The following is a 25,654-nucleotide window of genomic DNA, read 5'->3' as shown; positions in this document are numbered from 1 at the left end:
ACAAGACCGAACTGCTCCTGTTTGGTTCAGACACCTCGCTCTGGGGCCCACAACATTGGCCACCTGAGATGGGGCCTTTACCCACTCCCACGTGTCTGCTCGTAATCTAGGGGTTACCTTTGATAACCAGCTAGCATTTAAACAACACGCGGTGAAAGTCTCAGCCACCTGTATCACCATCATCAGGTGGCTGAGGAAAATTACGTGGATGCTGCCTGCCGACACCCTGAGATCTGTAGTCCAGGCTCTTGTCACCTCACGCCTGGACTATGGGAATATTCTATTCCTTGGTGCCGGCAAGGAGGTGACCAGGAGGCTTCAGGTGGTACAGAACATGGCAGTCCGCCTCATCTGTCACCTTCCTGCGAGATCCTCGGTCTCACAGCATAGGCGTAAACTGCACTGGTTATGTATCGAGAGTAGAATTAAATTTAAAGCTCTCTGCTATATGCACAAGATCATGACAGGCAGAGCCCCTTATTATCTTTCTGTTTTGGTTCAGCAACACATCCCCCCCGTACACTTAGGTCCTCCACTCAGAACAAATGTAAAATCCCCCGTGTCACCAGAGCCAAAATGGGAGGACGTTCGTTTTCCCTGCTGGCACCTTCGTTATGGAATTCTTTACCCCAATTTTTGCGCTCTGAACCTTGTTTTCTGAAATTCAGGAAAGGAATTAAAACCTGGCTCTTTGATTCTTAATCCTCCTGGTCTTGTTTTCCTTGTGCTCTTCATTTTGCTCAGTTTGCTTAGCGCCGGGAAACCTCCGGGTAGCTGTGCGCTTGATAAATGCAATTATAATAATAATAATAATAATTTATTCATTCACTCATTGATTCATTTATTGGCACATGGTGCTTTTGTACCTAATACTGTATTAAAGTTGCATGCTCTGTCTTTGCAGACAAAACCATGAAACATTGGAAATGCAATAGGTCTTGCATTTATTGAGTTAGAGCTATTGGCATTCTAAATCGTTTTTCCCTATGTGTTATGGAGTATATGTTTGTGGTGTGTAGTGATGTTATGTGGGTTTATTGTATTAGTTAGTTGTGGCATCGTGTGGTGTGGATTTATGTGGAGTGGTTTTCTGTAGTGGAGTTATGTAGTATGGTGTGCTATGGAATTATGTGGATAGTAATTATGTAGTATTGAGTGTTGTGGAATTATGTGGAGTGGGTTGTGTGCTACACAGTGTAATTATGTGGAATGGTACTTTCTTTTGTGGAGAACGTATTTTAAAGGGCACTCACAAAAGCTAATCAGAAGCTGGAGGTGGGCTAAAAGCCCCCTGAGTGAATAAAGCATGTCGCGAGACCGCGTATGCGCCGGCTAGACTCGACCTAAAAAGGAAGGTTTGGGCTTGGCAAGTAGGTTAACTTACGAGGTCGAAGCGGCTGTTTTTAACTACACACACAGTAAATGCAGGGGCAGACCTGAGACATGTTTAAAGAGCTACTTAAGTGGGTGGCATAGTCAATGCTGCAGACCACCCACTGGTAGTATTTAATTTACAGGCCCTGGGCACATGTAGTGCACTTTATTAGGTACTTATAAGTAAATTAAATATGCAATTGGGTGTAAGCCAATTGTACCATGTTTTAAGTAAAGAGCACATGCACTTTAGCACTGGTTGGCAGTGGTAAAGTGTTTAGATTCCTAAAGGCAACAAAAACGAATTTAGCAAAAATGGTAGGGGGAAGGCAAACGATTCTTTCCCCCTCCTGAGGCGGAAGCCGGGAGGTCTATTCTCTCACTTTGCGCTTTTTAATATCGCGCGTTTTAAATTTTGCTTGATTTAATAAGCTTTCACTGTGGCTTGATTTAATAAGCTTTTACTTTGTCCTGAGACTACCTTGTGCTTTGTGCCCTCTCCCCCCCTCCCTTCGCCACCGGACCGCTCTCGGCGGAGTATTGACGCCGAGAGCTGGTTCCTGGTTTGGCGTGGGATTGACGGCGGCCATATTGGGTGTGGGCTATTGCGGGGACGCGCTCTAGTTGCACTTAAAAGGGGCTTAGAGAGCCCGGCGATTGATCCTGACAGAACGATTCTTTCCTCCTCCTGAGGCGGAAGCCGTGAGGTCTATTCTCTCACTTTGCGCTTTTTAATATCGCACATTTTAAATTTTGCTTGATTTAATAAGCTTTCACTGTGGCTTGATTTAATAAGCTTTTACTTTGTCCTGAGACTACCTTGTGCTTTGTGACCTCTCCTCCCCTCTCCCTCCCTCCCTTCACCACCGGACCGCTCTCGGCCGAGTATTGACGCCGAGAGCTGGTTCCTGGTTTGGCGTGGGATTGACGGCGGCCATATTGGGTGTGGGCTATTGCGGGGACGCGCTCTAGTTGCGCTTAAAAGGTGCTTAGAGAGCCCGACGATTGATCCTGACAGAACGATTCTTTCCCCCTCCTGAGGCGGAAGCCGGGAGGTCTATTCTCTCACTTTGCGCTTTTTAATATCGCGCATTTTAAATTTTGCTTGATTTAATAAGCTTTCACTGTGGCTTGATTTAATAAGCTTTTACTTTGTCCTGTGACTACCTTGTGCTTTGTGACCTCTCCCCCCCTCCCTTCGCCACCGGACCACTCTCGGCCGAGTATTGACGCCGAGAGCTGGTTCCTGGTTTGGCGTGGGATTGACGGCGGCCATATTGGGTGTGGGCTATTGCGGGGACGCGCTCTAGTTGCGCTTAAAAGGGGCTTAGAGAGCCCGGCGATTGATCCTGACAGAACGATTCTTTCCCCCGCCTGAGGCGGAAGCCGGGAGGTGTATTCTCTCACTTTGCGCTTTTTAATATCACGCGTTTTAAATTTTGCTTGATTTAATAAGCTTTCACTGTGGCTTGATTAAATAAGCTTTTACTTTGTCCTGAGACTACCTTGTGCTTTGTGACCTCTCCCCTCCTCTCCCCCCTCCCTTCGCCACCGGACCGCTCTCGGCCGAGTATTGACGCCGAGAGCTGGTTCCTGGTTTGGCGTGGGATTGACGGCGGCCATATTGGGTGTGGGCTAATGCGGGGACGCGCACTAGTTACGCTTAAAAGGGGTTTAGAGAGCCCGGCGATTGATCCTGACAGAACGATTCTTTCCCCCTCCTGAGGCGGAAGCCGGGAGGTCTATTCTCTCACTTTGCGCTTTTTAATATCGCGCGTTTTAAATTTTGCTTGATTTAATAAGCTTTCACTGTGGCTTGATTTAATAAGCTTTTACTTTGTCCTGAGACTACCTTGTGCTTTGTGACCTCTCCCCCCCTCCCTTCGCCACCGGACCGCTCTCGGCCGAGTATTGACGCCGAGAGCTGGTTCCTGGTTTGGCGTGGGATTGACGGTGGCCATATTGGCTGTGGGCTATTGCGGGGACGCGCTCTAGTTGCGCTTAAAAGAGGACGGCCATGCCTCCGCGCAGCGGACGCGTACAGCGGACGCGCCGGACCTGTGCCGGAGTCGTGCCAGAGTCCTGCCCGTCTGCGCCCGTCCGGGCACAGGGGCCAAAACCCCCCTGTTTGTCGACTGACATACTCCTCAGGTGAGCTACACCAGCTAGATTCTAATACTCTTACCTTACCTTCAACCATTCTGACCAAGCTAAAAGAGACAAGCATCCTGTGCACTAATAGGAGTATGCCGGTGCTTCATCCCAGCCTGAGGCTAACTAGCCTGAATACTAGATCGCTACAAAAACACCATCTTGAAATTTTCACCCTTCTTCAGGATTAAGACATTGATATCCTAACTCTTACAGAAACGTGGTTGGGCGATAGCTCTCTACCCGATAATATTGCCGCCCTCCCAAACGAATATGATGCTATATGGCATAATCGTGCAGATAAAGCTCGAGGGGGAGGTGTGGCAATTTTGTTTAAAAAACATCTAACTGTCACTAAACTAATGGCCGAAACAGTCGACTTAGCGGATATACTTGGGGTGAAGATTACACTGAGAAACACCTGCCTTGTCATTCTTACAGTCTATCGTCCCCCAAAATCTACCTCTTTGTTTAATGACTTATTGGCCCCCATCATTTCAGATATCTGTACACGTTATCAAAAGATCTTAATAACAGGAGATTTTAATGTCCATTGGGACAAATCGCGCAAGGATGTGGCAACGCGACAGCTGGAAATTACCATGACCACACTTGGGCTCCAACAATTAGTAGAGGCACCCACACATAATAAAGGCCATACCCTTGATCTTATCTGGACCTCTGATCCGGATGTAGCTCTAACAGGTATCCTACCCTGCATATGGTCAGACCATTACCTGATAAATTGCGATATCCCTATAGATGGTTATCTGTCTCAACCACCATCCTTAAAATCTAAAAAAGTTCGTCAATGGAGAAAAATTGACTCTGATATCTCTCTCATCATTCCTGGAGTCACACCATCTACTCCAGGAGCGTCAAGCAGGGTTTCGGGCGCATCACAGCACTGAATTGGTGATGCTTTCAGTGCTGGATGAGCTCAGAGGTATGGCTGACAGTAAGAAACCGAGTGCCCTGATATTATTAGACCTGTCAGCGGCATTCGATACTGTCAGCCACACCCTGCTTCTGGACAGACTGGCCGCTTTCGGGATACAAGATACAGCCTACAAATGGCTCAAATCCTTTCTTTCTGGAGGAACTCAAAGGATTCAATTGGAGGACTGTATATCAGACTTGGGTATCCTGAAGTGTGGAGTCCCTCAGGGATCTGCTTTGTCCCCACTCCTTTTTAACCTTTATCTGCAGCCCTTAATAGACTCCCTGGTAAGCATGGGCTGTAAAACCTTCAACTATGCCGACGATACTCAGTTGTTACTTAGTATTGATAACACGGCATCTGCACAGACCCATGCCCAAAAAATTCTTAGTCATACGGTGAGCTGGATGACAGCGAATTCGTTGAAGATCAACCCAGACAAAACTGAGGTCCTGGTGGTTTCAATCGAAGCGTCTCCTTGGGGTGATTTGTTTTGGCCTCAAGACCTTGGCCCCACCCCTAAACCTTGTTCTGATGTAAAAAGTCTAGGCATAAAGATCGACCATGAGCTGTCAATGGCCAGCCAGATTTCCTCCGTTGTTGGGACCTGCACTAATTTAATCAGACAGCTACGTAAGCTAGTCCCTCTCCTCTCCTCTTCCACGCTCGGTACAATTGTCTCCGCCACAATAATCTCAAGATTAGATTATGGGAACGCCCTGTATTTGGGTCTGCCCAAAACATTGACAAATAGGCTGCAAGTGGTCCTGAACGACGCAGCTAGGCTCATCTTTAGGCTACCTAGACGTACTCGTGCATCTCCACTGTTGTGTAAGCTACATTGGCTCCCCATAAAACAACGGGTGGAGTTCAAAAGTTTATGCATCGCCCATAAGGCAATCTTTGGTCAAGCACCTGCTTACATTAAAGAACGCCTTGGAGTTTACAAACCCACACGATCATTAAGGTCCTCAAACACTCAACTGCTGTCTTGTCCCCGCTATAAATTAGCAACGAAGGGTGGCAGATCTTTCTCAGTGGTGGTTCCACAGATCTGGAATAAACTTCCAGAGTCTCTTCGTAAGGAATCAAATCTGTTGCATTTTAGGAAGTCTCTAAAAACACTCCTGTTTAGGGAAGCCTTAAGCACCGCTTAGTGCCACGGCCTCACGTATCTTTTTTTATTCGGCCAGTATTGCTTTCTTCTGTCAAAAGCGCCTAGAGACCTGACGGTGATTTGGCGCTATATAAGCTGTAGAAAAAGAAAAAAAAAAGTTTGGAGGTGACCCTGCAACGTAAACCCTAAAACTTCCAACGTAAACCCTAAAACTTTAGGAGGCATTTAACCTAGTTGCTGGGAAAAGCACAGGAAATTCAATGGTGTAGAACTGAGAAGCGCTTCAAATCCAAGTCAACGATGTGCAGAAAAACAACACCCGCCAACAGCATGCTAACTGGTGCTTCATTTATCCTACTGTCACATAATGGGTAGGCTTATGCAGTGGGACTAGCATGTTTGCCATGATTTTTAGACAAATTCTGAGGTAGCTTCTTGGAAGAAAAACCCAATAAAGAGGACAGTCAGTCATCAGAAATCTAAAATCTGATGTAAATTCAAGTCTGCTCTCATGGTGACACACTTATTAAACAACAACCACTCCAAGAAGGACCTTAAGCGGAGTGTCCTTGAACATGTGATCCAGAGAAGAAAAAATGGTAACCTCGAAAACACATTACAGACAATGGAAGCCAGGATGATTTTGAAAAAGCACGGTGCAGAAGACAACAATACATTTCTGTGACTAGTGCAAGTACCCACTGTTGCAAAACCCAGTAACTGGTGATGTTTTTTCCTTAGTCAAGATTTGAAGACATGATAATTGTTTATGTAGCAAGTGTATGGAACCTTTGCACAACACACATACATAAAAAAATAAAAACGGATGAGAGTACGGGGCAGCGACGTAAAATCATTCAAGAACACAGAAGTAGGCCAAATGAATTACTCTGCAGCTTCCCTAAACCCACAAGTACGGCATTTCTCAGCAGCTGGAGCCACCGCAAAACTACATCTAAAGTAGCCACGAACTCGAGAAATATGCATTTTTCGTAAAGAAAAACTGTGATTTTGTGACTCCAACTTATAGCTAGATAGGTTTTTAACCAGGCGACGTCAGATAACCCCGTCCCTCAAAATTAAGGTTAATAATTTTTATCAGTGCTTCATTTAACAGAGCTAGGTCAAAGAGGGTGAACTGGCAGTTGGAAGCAGGTGTGAGAACGTGAGGATGCAAACAATGTGAACATCATGAAAAGGGTGGAGGGGCTAAATGGGCTGATGGCAGTGTGAGGTGTTGAAATAGCGAATATGGCTGTCGAGAGTGATGAAAGTTGGAACAAGGTATGGGTGCAAGGTCACAGAGGGAATGGCGGCTGGCTGGGTGGAATGACAGGTTGAAGGGTGGTCCAGGCAGGGTAGAATAAGGTCATATATCCAAAAAGGGTGGCACAAGTAAGAGATGGACATATAGTGCCAATGAAGGGTGGCACAAGTAAGAGGAAGAGGTATATAGTGGTAATGAAGGCTGGCACAAGCGGTATGGGGTGGAGCTACTACGAGGAGGGTGGTAAAGAGAGAAAATAAATGGCACAGACTGGAAGGAGGGCAGTGGTACAGAAGGGAGAGTGGCTGTGTGAGGAGAGTGAAATGGGCAAGGAAGGTGGTATAGACCAGCAGGAGAGTACTACAAGAAGCTGGCCATGTACAGGGAGCGAAGCTGGAGGGGTGGTGGCATAGGCAAGAAGGTGAACAAAAGAGAGATATGTTAGATGCAGAGAGACACAAAAGCAGAGTGCTATGGGAAAGGAGGGCTCTATAGACAAGAGTGAGGGTGGTACAAGGAACAGGACGGTAGAGATGTTAGATAGGAGGACACAATGCAATGAGGTTTGTGGGGATTGGCCATGGAGGAGGGGGCCGTGATCCAGGAAGAAAAGAATAGGGAAAGATTGGGCAGATCAGAGTGGCAGGGAGGAAGAAAAGTGGGACAGACCAGATGGAGGGTAAGGGACAAAGAAGGGTGGTGCGAGGTGGTGGGTAGGAAGATCCTGCAGGAAGGAGAGTGACCCATTTGTAGCAGTGGTGTTAAGAAATGGTGCAAAGGTCAGGGCAGCATTAAGAGCACAGGTGACACCAGCAGCGGGTGGGGGCAATAGATATATTGGGGCTACAGTATTTAAAGGGAAGCGGTGGCACAGGCAGTAGAAGAGTTGCAACCAGGGCTAATGGGGGCCTTGTATATAAACGCAAGCGGATAGAGGAGAGCCATTGGATGAGAACAGGGGGTTGGTGGCCTGTGGAGGGTACGAGTACAGACAGCGGGGCAAAGAGCAGAAGGGTGGGGTACAGACAGGAGGTTGCTAATGTACAGGCAGGATGGTGGATGAAGTAAGAAGAGGGGTGACAGGAACGAGCAACGCAACGTAATAAAAGGAGGACTGGACTGCCAGCGGGACACAGGAGGAGAGGGTGCCACATCCGCGGAGTGAGGGGGTTAGACAGCGGGTCAGCAAGAGATGGGTCTGGTTAGAAGGGTACAGTGAGCATGGGAACAGAGTCAAAAGAGGGGTGAGAGGCACAGGCTTCCGTCAGAGACCCAATCACTCACTAAGTAGGCAGCGCCTCCCTCCCCACTGCAAGTCTCGGTCTCTGGGATGGAGAAGTGTATGTCCCCCATCTAGTGCGCCCCACTGCTCGCAAGCGATGGCAAGCACCTTCTCGCGCCTAACCCCCCTACCCACCAACACCTTCCCCTCTCCTGGTATGTGTTGCGGTGCCCTGGTGCAAACAACGTTTTGCCACTAACCTTCGGTCACCATCTTGGATTGGGAAGGGGAGCCTCAAGACAGAGATGGCACGATCCAAGTGCAGGCAAATTTTGAACATTAACTGCACTAGAGACAGCGTTCATAGCGAAGAAGGGGGTGGGGGATATTTCTATAAAACAAAAAAATCAATAGCGCTGACATGCATGGAGTGTCCTGCCTGTACATGAGGCCATTGAAAATTCTCGCTGCTGTGTCTTATGTAATGCTACATAACACACATTCCACAGGATCAAAAGAAACTGGGGCTGGAACTGCAGGGTTTTAGGCTGTCATTACCGTAAATAACTAAAGCGCACTTCCGCAAGATTGGAAACGCACTAGCGCTACTGAATGCATTTTTGTCGCGCATGTTGAAACATTTGTTCACAGTAATTAAGCAAGCAACAAAGCGCTCATTCATGTTGTTATTACACAACACTTCTGTTATAGCTATGTTTTTTTTTTTAAACGCGGTCACTAGCATTGCGCTAAGTAGAATGAAAGGCACCAGGCTATGCACCATCGACAAAGATACGAGCTGCGTCTTTACCGAAGACAAGAGCAGCCTAAAAGATACAAGCTGCGACGGTGCGCAAAGGAACATTTACACAAAAGAGTTCTCCAAAATGACAAATTAGGAATGCATACTTAATGAGATTGTACTTGGCCGATGCTGCTGAGCCTTTAAGGGAAGTGAAGTATCAGCTGCCTGAGCAACTTAGGAAGCAGGAAAGAAGAGTGATGCATGAATCAACCAATGGGGTGAGTAGAGGCGGGAATAAAGTCGATTCATTGATTGCAACAGGTCTTACAGACAGCGCATGTGTGCTGAAACTCAACCTAAACAGGACCTCAATTAAAGTGCCTGTGCTTGACAGTTTTTTTAGATGAGTTGCTGTTACAATGATACTTACGCACAGTTCTGTCTTCCATGCACATACAGCAACCTAAAAAAAGAAAACGTATAAAATGTTACATCTTACGACACTACAGGTCTAGAGGCCAGTTATTGCAATTTCCTGTGAGCTGGAGCAGCCGTTTTGTGCTCCTGGTGCACAGTGTTTGTTTGTATCCAATGAAAAATACACCAGTTCTATCCTCTTTGCAAATTGGAAATTTAATGTAATTTATTTGAAAGGATCTGTACATATATTTCAAACCTGTAAGAAACTGGACGAATACTACGTAGCCACTTGCAAGAGACTTTATATTTATCCATCTAAAGTATTTTTATTGAACACTTATATGTAGGTAACCTCAGGGATCACAGCTAGACACACTATTTGAAGGCACACTTCTTGTTTATTCCAATTTTGTTTCTTCAGAGCATTTCCAAAATGGACGTTGCTAGGACCGAAGTGCTCCCTGCTTGGTAAAAGGGTGTGCACCACTGGCCTAAACACCTGCCTGCATGTAAAACTAGTATCCTGACTTATATTTTGTCTGTGGCATTACGCTAACCTAGTGTGGGTGCCGATACTTAGGCTTGTCTCTGACAGTGTGAGGTTCAGGACCTGGCATATGCCCTGAAGGGGTGCACTAAGTGTGTCCTTAAATAAGGCATGTTACTATTGCCCTAACCCTGTGTATGTCTCATAAAGCAGTGATGGCAATGTACCATGTTCTGTGACTTTGTGGGGTAACCAGAACCCTTTCTTTGTGTCAGTGAGATTGAGGTCTGCTGACCTCTCCTGTGTAAAGTTCTGATGTTATTTGAAACCCAGAACCTTGCCCTGAAATCCTGTGTGCATGATGAATGTGTGTATGTGCAGAGATAGCATTGCACATGTATGGTATGTATGTATGGTAGTAAGACTCTGTGTAGTTGTTTCTTTGCTTATGAAGGTTCTGGTGTTTTGTGAAAGAATCGGACATTGAGAAGCCACGGCTCCTCTGCTATGATGGAGGAGCATCTCCCCCCCACAAAAATGGCTGGAAAGAAAAAGTAAAATGATAATACACACTTGTTTCATTTGACCTTTCCTGCCAAGTCTTGAGGGCGGGGCCGGGGGTGACAGGCACTGAGGGGAGTGGTAGGTGCACTTCCTTCACTGCACATTATGTTTTAGCCTTCTGTCTCAGGCCGGTCATACCATCATGGGCAGTGAAATCTCTCTCCAACCGAGCAATGCAGCTGGGTTGGAGAGAACAGGCACAGACTCACGCAAATCGAGGGCACTCGGACCAATCCTGAAGCTGCTGTCATGGGTGAGAGAATCTTCAGGATTGGCCGCCGGGCATTCTGGAAGCCTGTGCCGCCTGGAGAAGAGGAGCAGAGAAGCGATGCAGACAGCTGCAGGTACGTTTATTTTTTAGGTTTCGCCCTGGCCGTAGCACTGCGAAGCAGTGCTCCGCCTAGGGCGAAATCTAATGTTATCTCAGTAGTGGGGACTTGAAACCGCCCCTTCTTCCATTGGCTAGCTCCATAAATGGAGGCTAGCCATTGGAAGACATGGTTGTCCATCACTCTTTCCCCGTCAGAACGCAAATCGTGGGCGTTTCTGATTCTTTTTTTAAGTCCCGCCCCTTGTTGCCGTGTGTCCCGGGCCGCGCTGTGATTGGCTGCCAGGCCGGGACAACCCCCTGACGTCATTCCCCGGGCCGCGCTGTGATTGAAGGAGAGCGGATTGCAGAAGAAAGTCTGTCTAATCTCTGCCCTCAGCTGGAGGCCTGCCTGGGTGGATAATGGGATGCAGATAGACGGGGCGGCCCGAGTGGATAAGAAGGGCGCCCCTCCCCCTCCACCCCTTTCCATTTGAAAAGGCTGGCGGAGGGGGCTCGGGGACTGTACATATTTTGTACTAAAAGCTTTAATTTGAGCAGACTTTGAAAAATGAACCGGCGGAGGGAAGCCGAAATCAATATGCGCCCGAGCCAGGCTGACTGCACCGGGCGCACCCAGGCAATTTGGAAATCCTGCTGAGGTGACGGAAGGTGGGCGCCGGCAGGCGGGAGCAATCATATTTTATTTGGAAACTACGCCTCTGACATCTTTTTTCTGGGGCCGCTGCTCAAGTTTAATGTCCGTGTGTTTTTTTTGTCTCGTTTAGCGCATAGGGGCTGAGGATGAGATCATGAGACAAAGACATATTAGGTTCGCGAGAAAATGGACGCCTCTAGAATGAAAGCTTTTATTATAGGACCAAGGCGTTTATAATCAGTGTGTCATTAAAGCACTACTGATGCTCACTCAGACAGCTGTTGTAGAGACTGCATGTGACCAGTCACAAATGGTTCTTCCTGCATCCCGTACATGACCTGGGTTTTAGCAGGGCTTTAAGTGGGATGAAAAAGGGGGTGTCTCACAAGGGGGATTGGCCACTGTAATTTCTCTCAAGGGGCGTGACCAATGTAGTTAAGGGCGTGGCTTAAAACACATAAACTAAAAATCTGTGCTTAGCATAGTGTGCTGCCCGACTTGTATTTTGCTGTTCCTGTCATTGCATCCAGATATATGATACAACAAGTAACATCATACCTACATCAAGTCAGGACAATTGGCTTTGTCAATGGTTGTTAGTTGCATAAAATAAATAAGCAGCAACTATGGCTTCTATATGATATTGAAAAATCTTCCACTTAAAGCCCTGGTGACACCAAGACAATGTCGCTGCAGTGCAGCGTGAGTGCAGAATTAAATAGAGTGAGGGTGAGTGCAGAGTGATAGTGAGTGTAGAGTGAGTGCAGAATAAGTGCAGAGGGAAGTGAGTGCAGAATAAGAGAGAGTGCAGAGTGAGTCCAGAGTGTAGAGTGACTGCAGAGTGACTGCAGAGTTAGAGTGAGTTACTGCAGAGTGTGAGTGAGTGCAGAATGTTTGCAAAAAGAGTGCAGAGCGACAGTGAGTCCTGATTGCAGAGTGAGTGCAGAGTGAGTGCAGGGGCAGAGTGAGTGCAGTTGCAAAGTGAGTGCAGGGTGAGTGCAGGTGCACAGTCAGTGAGTGCAGAGTGAGGGCAGGCGCAGAGTGCACAGAGAGTGAGTGCAGAAAGAGTGAGTGCAGAGTACAGCGTGAGTGCAGAGTGAGTGCAAAGTGAGTGCAGGTGCAGAGTCAGTGCACAGTGAGTGCAGGTGCAGAGTGAGTGCAAAATGAGTGTCAGTGCAGAGTGCGTGTAGAGTGAGTGCAAGTGCAGAGAGCAAAGTGAGTGCAGGTGCAGAGTGAGTGCAAGTGCAGAATGACTGCAGAGTGAGTGACTGCAGCGTGAGTGTGACTGCAGAGTGAGTGTGATTGGAGAGTGAGTGTACAGTGAGTGCAGGTTCAGAGTGAGTGCAGGTACAGAGTGAGTGCAGAGTTAGTGCGAGTGCATATTGACTGCAGAGTGAGTATGACTGCAGTGTGAGTGTGACTGCAGAGTGAGTGTGACTGGAGAGTGACTGCAGAGTGAGTGTGACTGCAGAGTGACTGCAGAGTAACAGTGACTGCAGAGTAACAGTGACTGCAGTGTGTGAGTGTGCAAGGTAAACAGTGTGCGAGTGTGCAGGGTGAACAGTGTGTAAGTGTGCAGGGTGCACAGTGTGTGAGTGTACAGGATGAACAGTGTAAACTATGCATGGTGAACAGTGTGAGTGTGCAGGGAGAGCAGTGTATGAGTGTAGGGGCACTGTGTGAGTGCAGGAGACAAACACTCAAACTAAGCCCACCACACATACATAAGACCACATACGAAACACCACACCACACACACCACACACACATACACCACACACACATACCACACTCACCACACACACACCAGCTTCTCACCACCACACACTCATCACCACTCACCACCACACACTCACCACCGCACACTCACCACCACACACTCACCACCACACACTCACCACCACATACTCACCACCACACACTCACCACTACACACACTCACCACCACACACTCACCACTACACACACAACCACACACACAACCACACACCATCAGCCGTCAGTGCACGCTTTCACCAGGCGCAAACACCACCAGCCATCAATTGTTATTGTTATTGTTAGGTGGTATTTATTAAGCGCACTGTCACCGTGAGTTTCCTGGCGCTACAAAGGATCCTGAAGTTAAACAGAAAGGATTTAATGGCAATGGGAGAAGAGCAGAGTTTTTAAGGATTTCCTAAAAGCAAGGAGGGAACGAGAGGTCTTAAGAGGGAGTGGGAGGGAGTTCCACAGCTTAGGGGCCAGGTGAGAAAAACTGCGACCACCAGATCTGGTGAGTTTAACGCGGGGAACAACTAAGAGATGAAGGTGGGTAGACCTTAGGGCTCGAGAAGGACAATATGGAGTAATGAGGGACTTAAGGAAGGCAGGAGATGAACCAGTGAGAGCTTTGAAGACCAGGCAATGGACCTTAAAAGCTATTCTTTCACTGACTGGAAGCCAGTGAAGTTGATACAATAGAGGTCGAGCCGACTGCCATCTGGAAAGTTTGAGTGCGAGTCTGGCAGCCTGGTTCTGGATGATTTGTAACCTGGACAAAAGGGATTTGGGAAGACCGTGATAGATCGAGTTTGAGAAGTCCAGACGGGACATCACCAAGGCTATGATAACTTGTAGCAGGGCTTCGGGAGTCAGGAAGTGGGCAATCTTCCGTATCCTGTATAGCTGGAACATACAGGAAGATGTTACTGCACTCACCTGGGCCTTGAGAGTGAGGCCGGAGTCGATAATGACCCCGAGGCTCTTTACACAGTCAGCAGGGGAAGGAGGTGTGCCAAGCTCAATAGGCCAGAACTGAGGGCCCCAATAGGAGGCACTTCTCCCAGGAAGGAGGAGCTCAGTCTTGCCCGGATTGAGCTTTAGTTGGTTTTGGTACATCCAGTGCTGGATGTGTGTCATGGCCGACTGGAAGTTGGAGACAGCGTCAGGGGAAGTGAGGGGGAAAATAATTTGCAGATCATCCGCGTAATTAAACACGGTGACGTCCCACCTGCTTAAAGAGTGAAGGAGGGGTAGAAGGTACAAATTAAAAAGGAGTGGGGACAGGGAGGAGCCCTGAGGGACCCCGCAGGATGACGGAACACTGGTGGCGTTGAAAGGGCCCAGCCTGACTGCCTGAGATCTCCTCTCTAAGAAGGATTTAACCCAAGACAAAGCAGGCCCACGGACTCCGGCGGACTCGACACGGTGGAGTAAGATGTTATGGTCCACCGTGTCGAATGCCGCTGATAAGTCAAGAAGGACTAGTGCCTGGGGTAATCCTTTGTCAGCCTTACTTCTAAGGTTGTCCAGCACGGCGAGAATCACAGCCTCTGTGGAGTGGGCTGGTCTGAAGCCGGCCTGGTTGTTAGCCAGGAAGTTGGACTCCTCGATAAATTGCGAGAGGCAAGTGGTGACGCTTTCATCAAGCACAAACACTACCAGGCATCAGTGCAAGCTTCCACCACACACACAACACCAAATGTCAGTGCATGCTTTCACCAAACACACACACATCACCAGCCATCAGTGCACACTTTCACTAGTCACAAACAACATCAGCCGTCCGTGCATGCTTTCACTAAGCGCACTCGCCACCAGCTGTCAGTGCACCCTTTCACCAAGCACACACACCACCAGCCATCTGTGCACGCTTTTAAGAAGCACACACACCACCAGCCATCAGAACACAATTTCTACAGGCACACACACCACCACCCATCAGTGCACACATCAATTGTTAACGCATCCACAATTAACTATTGTAGCAATCGCAATATAATGCCCTTTACTTTTAAACATATTCATCTAAAGTGCAGCATGCCACCATTCCTACTATTCCAATCCAACACACATTTTCCACTACACACCACATGCATACACTCCATAACACATGGCTAAAACACATTGCCATTTACAATTCCATTAGCTCCAACTAAAAAAAAAACGAGACCTATTGCGTTTCTAATGCTTGTTTAAACTAGTTGCTTATATTGTGCACTATATTGGGGATACCGCGTTGAGCCCGGACCTGCTACTGGCACCGAATTATGTGTTTGTTAACATGGTTGCTGGTTTGAGCCACAGTCCCTCAATTTTTCTATACAATGGATGTACGTATGTGGTGCATTTTTAACCTAGTTGCTGATCTTGTGCACTATATTGGGTATATTGGGTTGAGCCCGGGCTTGCTACTGGCACCGAATTGTGTGCTTTTAACAGGCTTGCTGCGGGCGCCGAATTGTGGGCTTTAAACATGGGCGTTGGTTTGAGTGGTAGACTGGCGATCGGTTGCAGGCACTGGCTTCCCACGGTTCCCACCGCAATCTGGTGTACAGAAGCACTCAGCTGCTGTTGACTAGAGAGATGCTAACAATAAACAAGCTTTTGCAATGCAATAGGTCTCGCAGTTGTGAGTGTTTGAGCTATTCGCATTGTAAATGGCAATGCCTTTTATTTACGTATTGGTTTTTAAAACATAAATAAAAGGCATTGTCATTTACAATGCCAATAGCTTAAACTCTGGCAAATGCGAAACCTATTGCATTGCAAATGCTTGTTAATATTCTTTTTTAATTTTTTGCCATCTGCTCATCAAGTACACCGGCTGCTACTGACATTGAGGATATGATTAGTCAGTTTGTTGTTATGGTAATGGTTTGGTACAGTATGCTATAGCGTGCTCCTTACATGCTAGTGAGAGAAAGTACATTGTGCATTGTAGCGTCACTGTTTTATGACTTCAAAAATATGCTTTACATTAATAAGTAAAAATTAAAGATGTAATTTGTATTATTGCACATTATGAAATGTAGCGTTGTATCTATATGTTTATTGTTGCTTTTGGAAAGAGTAGTGCCTACCAGAAGATGCATGGATGTTTCGAGGGGCATCAAAGGGGCCCGCCAGGGCCATAACGGAGGCCCATGGGGGTCAAGGGACGGTAGGGACCTGATAGGCGCACCCAAAGTCCCTATCCGTCTGCCTTTCAATGGTGGTCGAACCATCATGGAAAGGCACAGGGAAAGGCGCATCGAAATCCCTACGGTGAAGCCTGAGATTGCACTGCCCCTATTGTAGAGATTATTGTCCGTCATCGGAAAGCGTCAGTCGATCCCTCCACCTACTGCCTCTAACCGCACGTATCGTAATGCGGCAGTCGGACCACACCAGCAGTTGTCAAACGAACCACCACCGCCGACATCGTAATAGGCCCGTGTCCTCCATCTGGGGAACAGAAAAATCAGACGTCCTTAAAGAGTGAATCTAATCATGGTTTAAACCATAGCTAGTAGGTTCTTGTTATGTATATGGGTGCTGTACTTTCTGCTTTTGGAATGGAAAGTACAGCTTAAAGTTGGTCTTATCTTCATCTAATCTAACTTCTAATCCAAACTCTTAGAATCTCAAGATGAGACATGCATGAAATTTAAACATATTCTTAATCAAGTTCCCTTTACCTCACTTTCTTGAACAGTATCTTTTAGCCTAGAAAATATATTGGTATTTGTTGAAAAAGAGATTGCAGGCTAGCATTGTAATCAACATATGGATGTGCTACATAAAGTCATATTACTTTGAAAATCTATTTATTTTCTCTAATGTGTTCATCTTTGCTGCTGCTTCTGACGCAATGTCTCATAATGTGTTGCAGAATGCCTGATTCATGTTTTTCCCATTTTCTGTTTTCCAGAGGAGCAACACATTCATATCCTGATCAACAATGCAGGGGTGATGATGTGCCCGTACTCCAAGACAGTGGATGGGTTTGAGATGCAGCTGGGAGTTAATCACTTGGGTAAGACCACTACATTGAATAGCATTGCATAGCAACTATGTATGCTTTGGGATTAAATGAAGGGACTGTTGAAACAGACCACTCAATGTATCATTGTTAACCACTCATGACAAAAGTATATGTAACATGACTTTTTTTAAATCAGTAAATATAACAAATTTTCTAATTCAATGAGCACAAAACAACATACATCAAAACCAGGAGACTGTATGATGGGATAGAAAGCTTTTGTAGGCTCTGGAAATCAAATCCAAATCAAATTGGAAATTAGTGTTCCGGAAGATCATTTAGAGTAGACTTTACAAACCATAGTTTCCTTCAACCTAACGGAGCCTCTTTGTCTGGTATCCGATGTGAACATGGATCTAGCAGACGATCTGAGTTCAAGAACCAACAAGAAAGGCAGTAGATTCACGTCAGAAGTAGACGAGGCATATCAACCTCATTATGCAATAAAAATAGTGCTGGCGGCCAAGATATCTCCCCACTGCGGTGATCAAGCGACATGCCAAATATCAAACTACCAACAGCTTAGTTGTTAAGAACATTACATTACGAAAGATGCCATAATGTAGAGACAAGGAAGGAGCTGATATTGTCACGGTTCTCAAATGCCCCCTGAAAAACTTTTACTGGAAATTTTATCCCTCTTACCTGAAACATGCACAGCGGTATCTCTTCTAGTGTAAGTTTTGCTAGGGGCAGGTGGGAGTCAAGATAAGCTATACAACTCTTCACTTTGTTTTGACTTATGGTGTATTGCTGTGTGAAGTTAGATCACTCTCATAAAATGTTATGCAAGGTCAGTTCTAAATATTTAAAGCAAAATGTGGTAAATATACAGAATATAAATGCAGTCTGTGTACGTGCCAACTCATTTTAAAGGCACCATGTTTCAAATTATGGAATTTTCAAACAGTAAATGTTGTTTTGATGGAAGGTACCCTAACATTAACCCCCACAATGCTGATGCCACCACTGACACATGCCTAACCCTCCCCTCTACCATCTGTAATCCTAACCTTGATTCTGTATCTAACACTTACTATGAAAGTAAATCCTGTTCACCCTTTCCCTAATCTTGTCCAGTCCCTAAGTCTCACCCTAACCTTTTTCATAACTAATATTAAATATGCTAAAACATATTGCAAATATTATTTAATATTCTGTTGTGTTTTGGACTCCAAAAAGTACTTTTAACTAATGATTTTTCGAAGTTTACATTTTAATACTATTATTTTTCTACAAATGCTTTTGAATGTGTGTAATAATATTGAGGGGCAAGAATGAATTCACTTCCATAGTGGAATTCAGACCTTTAACACATCACTGCCTTTATGTATTGAGTAAAAATCTCTTGTGAGAAAATGTTGCCTAAATTATTTTCCTGTGTGCTAAACACGTGTAAAATCTCTCTAATCCAACAGGCAAACTGGAAATAATAAATACAGAACGCTCTGTAATAACAGATTCAGTGGGGCAATGATTATGTGTTTATAAGGCCAGAAAATATACTAAATAACGGTAATATGGCACACAATCCAATCCAAAGTTTGTATAATTTCTCCATAAAGTTACACAATATTTGAAAAAAACTTCCTATTACATTTATTCTTCATGGCACATAGCTATTCCAATAAATAGCAGCATACTACAGCTATAGTCAGATGTTACCAACAGCATTTTGTCACCAAGTCATAGTCATACATTCACCCTACTCATGGTAGAACTAATGGAGAAAAAAAATTGTGCCTTTTTCATCCACAAGAATTTAGTTTGAGCCTCCATATCCCATTGATATGGAAAGATTTGTTTTGTATGTTAATCTTAGCACAAAGCACAATTATTTAGGCGAGGATGTGACAGCCAAACAAATGAAGGCACCACATGTAGACACCATAAACAGTGAAACCTTGAACCTTCATATTACAGTTATCAAGCACAGAAGCAGGGCTGCCCTTGGGGTATGGCAGAGAACTGGTAGGGTTTATTTGCATAAGAATGACGAATTTGAGGATAACATAGTGCCCTATTTTATGGTAGGGTTGTGCACAGGTTAATTTAGGGTTAGCCTGTACCTCACCCTGACAAGCAATGTGGTTGCTACTTTACTATTACTACTACTACTTCTTTACCAGGGCTCACACCGCAGGGAACCCACAATCCAGTTTCTCAGAGCACTCATCCTATTTTTTGCATGTGAGCATCCGAAATCCATAGAAACCCCATATATGTCTGATACATCCCATGTGCAGAAGACCCAGTGACACGAAGTTGGGGGTCCAGCCTTGGCAGGGGAATGTTTCTGTAAGATGGCCACTAAAGCAAAGTAACACGCAAAAAAATATGACAAATGTCAAGTTCAGTACGATCTCCAGGCTAGCTCATCCGGGCAAGGAAGATCTGGGATCCAGCGATGGTAACCTAAGGATGCGTAGTTTTTAAAAATATATGTTGTGATATGTTCCCCATACAGTGCTGGCGGGATCTTTGTGGCCATGCACAAGTAACCTCAACCAGCATTTTTCAATTCGCTTACCAGATTTCCAAAACATATTGCATTCAGTTTATTGCCTTTGTGAGCTCTGAGGCTATAGAAAACTTACACATGCCTGGTACTCAAATCATCAGGAGACCCAGAGGAACAAATTTTCGGTTCAAGCCTTTGCACGGATATGTTCCTGTGCAAAGGCGACTGGAGGGAATAATAGAACGCTAAAGATCTGACAAACATCATGCCCAGCATGATCTTCTGGCCAGCCAATCAAGATCAGACACTCAGCAATATAAATCTTCAGATGTATACATTTTAAAATTGTATGTGTAAGGAAATGGCTTTTCCCAGGTTCAGCCACATTTTTTGACTATCAGGTAAAGGTGTAATGACTGTGATGCACCAGACCCTGCTGACCAGGCCTCAGTGCATGTGATCTGACCCTTCAAAGTGTATATTTAATTGGCTTACACCCAATTGGCATAGGTTAATCTACCTATAAATCCCTAGTATATGCTACCCGGGGTATCCAGGGCCTGTAAGTTGAAAAGTTCCTTATGGACTGCAGCTCTTGTAGTGCCCCCACGAGTGTGACAAAGTAAAGCATGTCTCCCAGCTTGCCACTGCAGACTGGTAGAGCAGTTTTAAACTGCTGACTCGACTTTGCAATTTAAAGTAAATGGCCAATCCAAAACCTTCCTTTTTAATATATGCAAGTTACCCCCGCCAGACAGTGAAAACTGACATGTATTCTGCCCATCTAAATCAGGTAAAAAGAAGAAAGATCACTCTAGAAGGACATCTTTATATACTCTATTTCATCAACACACGAATTATTATTGGACATGTATAGCATTATTTAAGTGCGTGAGTCAAATATTCCTGTATAAATACGGTCTCTTGAGAACCCTATGATGCTTAAGTGGCTCATATATTTGCAAAGTACCATTTCAAAATCAATGTATTGTATATATAAATAAATCAGAATGGTTTCTAAGCCTTTGGTACGTAAAACACACTATCCTTGTATGTGACCCACACTAGTATCATGAGGCCACCAACAGCACATGTTTTATAACCAAAGGTTGGCTGGGAGATAGCCCACTCTGCCTTTGAGCTGTCAAGTGTGTATGTGTGCAAAGCATCCAACAAGGTTTAGATGGCAGTCTGTAAATTCATTTAATTTTTTAACCTTCAGGGTGATCTTCTCACAATGTGTGGTTAACCTGTTCTTATCTTTCAAATTATGGACTCTTTAGGACGAAACAAGGAAGTTTTCACGCCCTGAGGCTACTACAGAATTTGTATATATTTTCTGAATCACAAATCGGGGACGTAGAACAACCAAAACTGGCAAATGTCAGTGGAGGAAGCAATCAATTTCTGGCACCAAACTTGCCCTTTAATTACTGCATTTGGTATGCTTGGTGCTGTGGTGTACCCTGGTGTGAGGAACAGGGTAGATCGCATACATTCTGGTGCTTACATGCCCCATCATTTGACGGTTCCCCTGTTTTTTCATTCATCTAAATCAGGTGGGCCGGATTATACGTCTTCATCTGATGCCCCTTATTCTGGTCGGGCTGCCAGAGGGGTTTGAATACATCTGAGATGGTTTGTCTCTGCCATGATTGACCCTGAGGTTTACCTGCAATTAAATCCGACCGGTGGTCTGCATTATTGGTACTAAGGATACTCCATCTCCATTGTGATGGAGTATGCTTACCACCAAGAATCAAATCAGGCCCTTTGTTATGCTGATACTGCTCAAATTCACTACACACAATAAGTAAGCACCTTGAAAACTGTATGCAGAGGTTGTTTTTGCTGCTCCATGTAGTTAGTCCCAGAAACATTGTTTTTTTCTGAAATTCCCTCATATGTTTTCACAGGCCACTTCCTGTTAACCTACCTCCTACTGGATACACTGAAGAACTCAACACCTGCAAGGATTGTGAACGTGTCCTCCTTGGCCCACCACTTTGGAAAGATCAGATTTGAGGATATACACTGTGAAAAAAGCTACAACAGTGGCCTCTCCTACTGCAGGAGCAAGCTGGCAAATATACTTTTCACTCGTGAACTTGCCAAGCGTCTACAAGGTATGTTGGCAGGACACAGCCTTTTGTCTTTTGTTCATGATTGTGAGACATTATCTTGTAATACTACAGTGACAATAGAAGATCGCTTCATTGACCTAGAAGTAGGGTTTTAATTTACCTTGGTGGAAATTAAAGTTCTTCTGCAAGGATATTGTTTACATTCACTTGCTTTGAAGTATTGTTTGCCTAGTAGTAGCAATTTTTTCCAGTGAAGCCCAGTCTCTGCTCACTAGCAACCCATCCCTTGCAGAAGTAAGTTTGACCAAAGTTCAGGATAATCCATAATCTTTTATCAATTCCATTTCTGTCTGCTGGGACTCTATTTAGCTTTTGGTTGGTTATAGTTGTCATATTTACTTAAGGTTCTTCTATCACTTGTGCATTTTTCCTTTCAGTATTATTTCAGCATTTGTATCCCCCCAGGGCTCCACAGTAATACAGCAGGTTCTTTCCTGCTAAGGTACCAGCAGGGACGTTCTTGACGTTGTGATTTCCTGTATTTGTGAGCTTAGTAGTTTATCAACTAGAGCGCCAGGCCGAAATGTTTAATTGGCAAAGCAATGTTGGTATGGTTTAATTCCTGGTAATGTGAGTGGGGGGTATCAGGTTGAATGTTGATGTCAGCATGGCTGTCAGATAAGCTCATAAAACCATGAGGATGGTTGGGAAAAGGGATCCGCACTTTTTGATGATCCTAAATGGATGCATGTGCACCTCCCAGCACCTGAACACTTCTCAGAAAGAGTGATAAAAGACAGGGTAGATGGGCAGAGCCCTAGCAAAGCATCTGCTAGCGAGAATGTTTCACTTGACCCTATTATCTGTTCTATAAATAACCATAAACAATGATGTCTAGTAGGGCAAGAGATTAGTGGTACACTCCTAGCAGTTGACTGTAAAAAACAAACATTGATTAGTCTACTTGCTAGCGGTGAAAGTGGGAGAGAAAACATTTACATATCTACACATCCACCATGTCTTGTGACCATCATCATATTTCCTCAAATAATCACAGACATGATCAAGTATCCCAAAAAATATTGCACCTTCAATGTTGTTTCTGAAAATGTTAAGTTGATGCAATGAAGGTCGGAGCTAGTGAGTAAGGTAGTCTTTCCACCACTGGACCATGCGGTGGTAGGACAGCCACAAGGAATAAACGGATACTCAATTGTTAATCCTGACCAGGTCATGGACCCTAGTAGAAGGTCATCCTTTTCTGTACATTCCACCAGAGAGTAGAACAGGGTGCATCAGTCCTTAGTTAGACATCATTCTAGGCAAAATACAAGAGGTATCCTGTCGGAAAATTGAGGCTTGATGCATCGAAGAGCGAAATGTAGAAACAAACACATCACTATTGAACATACATTGTACAACATCAGAACTTCTAGTACAAGACTCTTCTTCAGTCAGAGGTTTATATATCCCACTACTAGAATAGAAACAGTCGACAAAAACAAGAAAGAAAGATGGGCATCCTATCTAAAATCGTGCTGGAAGCTTTGGAGAGTGGTGCATACAGGCTAAACTGAATATGAAGATGTATAATCTTTCCCCTTCTTCAGTTCCTAAGAGACTGGTAGCAAGGATCTGTAAATCAATGCAACATCACCACCTCTCCATGGATACCAATTTACACAAAATATGGAATAGTAATAAACTTTCATGTGTCCACAAACTATGTGCCAATAACTAAGTAGCCATCTATTTGTTCTGTATTAATTTAACTGAATTGAAGGAAACCTGTAAACTGCACTATATGTCGAAGCATCTGCAGCCTCTGGTCTTACCCACACTTATGTCGAGTAAAAAGAGGGCGGATTATAATAGAAGTATAGTCTTGATGGATCCTTTAAAACTACTGGTAGATGGGTCAAGTCATAAAGCCATTACAAGCCTATTCCAGGCATTTAATTCTTGGTGGCATGTTATACCTCCCTTAGTGGAGAAACGGAATGGGAGGTGCAGGCCAGACCCCTTAGACAGTAGCGTTCTGTTTTCCTGGTAAAATAAGACATTCTCTCTTGGATAGAAGGGGTCGGGCCTACGTACCAGCGAAGCAGCAGACTAAGAACTCTGGCTTACAGACGTAAGTAGAACAGTTTCCTTCTCTTTTCCGACATTTTGTCATTCATCTTGAGGCCCTGTCCAAGGTGCCACCATGCATTTTGTTCCTCTTTTAGTTTTTCGTAGCAGTGTTACATAGCAGCCCATATACAAGTAGGAGGCCAATTCAAGCCTACAATTTACTAAACACCAACAAAAATGCATTTTAGAGAGAGAAGAAAAAAAAGGATTATTTTTCTCAGGGCTGCTAGTAGGAAGAAGATGCTACTGAGAAATTAGTTGAATTGCAGTGCCAAGCGGAAATTAGGATGGAGTTGGACATTTAAGGTCTAAATTTGGTCACAAATCACAAATGGAAGATGGAGTTGTCAATATGTGAAACAAAGATGGCTGTGTTTAGATATCTTTGTAGAAGCTGGATCTCTGTATGAGAGATCCTTGGGGTGAAGATAAGGTGCAGAGATAAGGAGAGCAAGGAAAATTTGGATTTTATTAAAGACACAGAGGCAAAATGATGCGTTTATCCTTTATTGCCACCACTCGGAAGCATCTTGAAAGCTTCTTGAACTTAGAATCTTTATAACATTCCAACATAATAAAAACCCCCAGCAACCAATCCTCTTCCTTCTTTTTGGGTAGAGGTGTGGCGCAGCTGCCTGGTCGGCTGACTCCGGAGCACCGGGCTCACGGTTCGATTGCCGGCAGCAGCTCAGCCCAGCGTCATGTGACTCTGGCAATAGCTTGCTAAATCTTCCCAATGGCCTCAGTGACTTGAGACCCTTAAGGGTGATCAGTTCGCGCTTTACAAATACCAGGTTATTATTATTATTCTTTTATGAACTGCGAACTTGCATCTATCAAAACAATTGTAAAAAGTTTCTTATGTTGAAAATGAACAAACATCCTTGAAACAAACTCTTCTTCGTATACGTGTCCAAAAACGTAAATTTTCTTAGGAAATGCATCAGAATCTCAACACGTCTAGTAAAGATAACAAAATCAGGGAGGGGTGAAAAATCTGTAGGAATAATATTAGCTTCTGTGTCTTTAATAAAATCCAGATTTTCACCCCACCGAGGCTTTAGAAAATCTATATTTTATGTCAAAACCTGGAGGCCAATATTATGAAAGTTTAAAGCTTATCAACTAAGCATTTAGCTTCATTCTCAATTGGTCTAAAGTAAAAAACCCTGGAAATGGAATTCAGACAACCAATCAGCGCAACGTAAAATGTCCTGTAGACTTCCTCCCAGCATACAAGCTTTGGATGCTGCTTTACCCCTTACAGAATGTGCCTCAAACATACTCACATCCACACCACATTTATTCATCAACTCCTTCACCCATCTAGCCAGAGTGGGTGCCAAGACTTCTCTGTGAGTATATCTAAAGGATATCAGTAATTGTTGCACACCAAATCTAATCAAGCTTGTCCTACGTTCGTATTCTTTAATGCAACGAACGACACACAATTTTGACCTGTCATCGAAGAAGGGATAGAAAATTATTGTTGAACTTGTCTTAGTTCTTCTTCCTACTTGAAAACCCCTACCAGGCACATCTAAGGCTCGAATGTCTGACAACCTGCGGAAAGACAGCAAGCACAAAAGCATAGTCTACCTAAATGACAAATCCTACAAACTCAAATCGGAATTATCACTCCAGGATTTCAGAAAACAAATCATTTTGGTACATCCCGCAGGATAGAGCCTGGTGGTTTAGCAATTCTCATGCTCCTTAACAACCTTCTAACCATTTACCAAATTATGACCTGCTGAGATAGCTGATCTGTATAAATTCACCGATCTATATGCCAAACCTTTCGAAAGTAAATCTGTCAGGAAATTTAAAACCTGTGTTATATCTGCTGAAACAGGATCCAAATCTCTTTCAACACATCAGCTACGCCATTTCTCCCAAGCCGGTCTATAAGCCTTCTATGTTCATAGCACCCATGACT

At 44.6% G+C, this 25,654-nt stretch overlaps 1 protein-coding gene across 1 annotated transcript in view; it reads left to right on the top strand.

Moving 5' to 3' along the window:
- LOC144780965 (retinol dehydrogenase 12-like) overlaps positions 1 to 25,654 on the top strand; it is a 215,473-nt gene that overhangs the window by 176,236 nt on the left and 13,583 nt on the right. Inside the window, exons 4-5 of the mRNA XM_078659547.1 lie at positions 16,924 to 17,028; positions 21,415 to 21,624. Coding sequence (XP_078515673.1) covers positions 16,924 to 17,028; positions 21,415 to 21,624 — 315 coding nt within the window. The remainder of the gene's footprint in view (positions 1 to 16,923; positions 17,029 to 21,414; positions 21,625 to 25,654) is intronic.

Source organism: Lissotriton helveticus, chromosome 9, assembly GCF_964261635.1.
Source record: "Lissotriton helveticus chromosome 9, aLisHel1.1, whole genome shotgun sequence".
NCBI lineage: Eukaryota > Metazoa > Chordata > Amphibia > Caudata > Salamandridae > Lissotriton > Lissotriton helveticus.
Note: the sequence above shows the minus strand (reverse complement) of the source record. Positions and strands in the feature narration are given on the sequence as shown.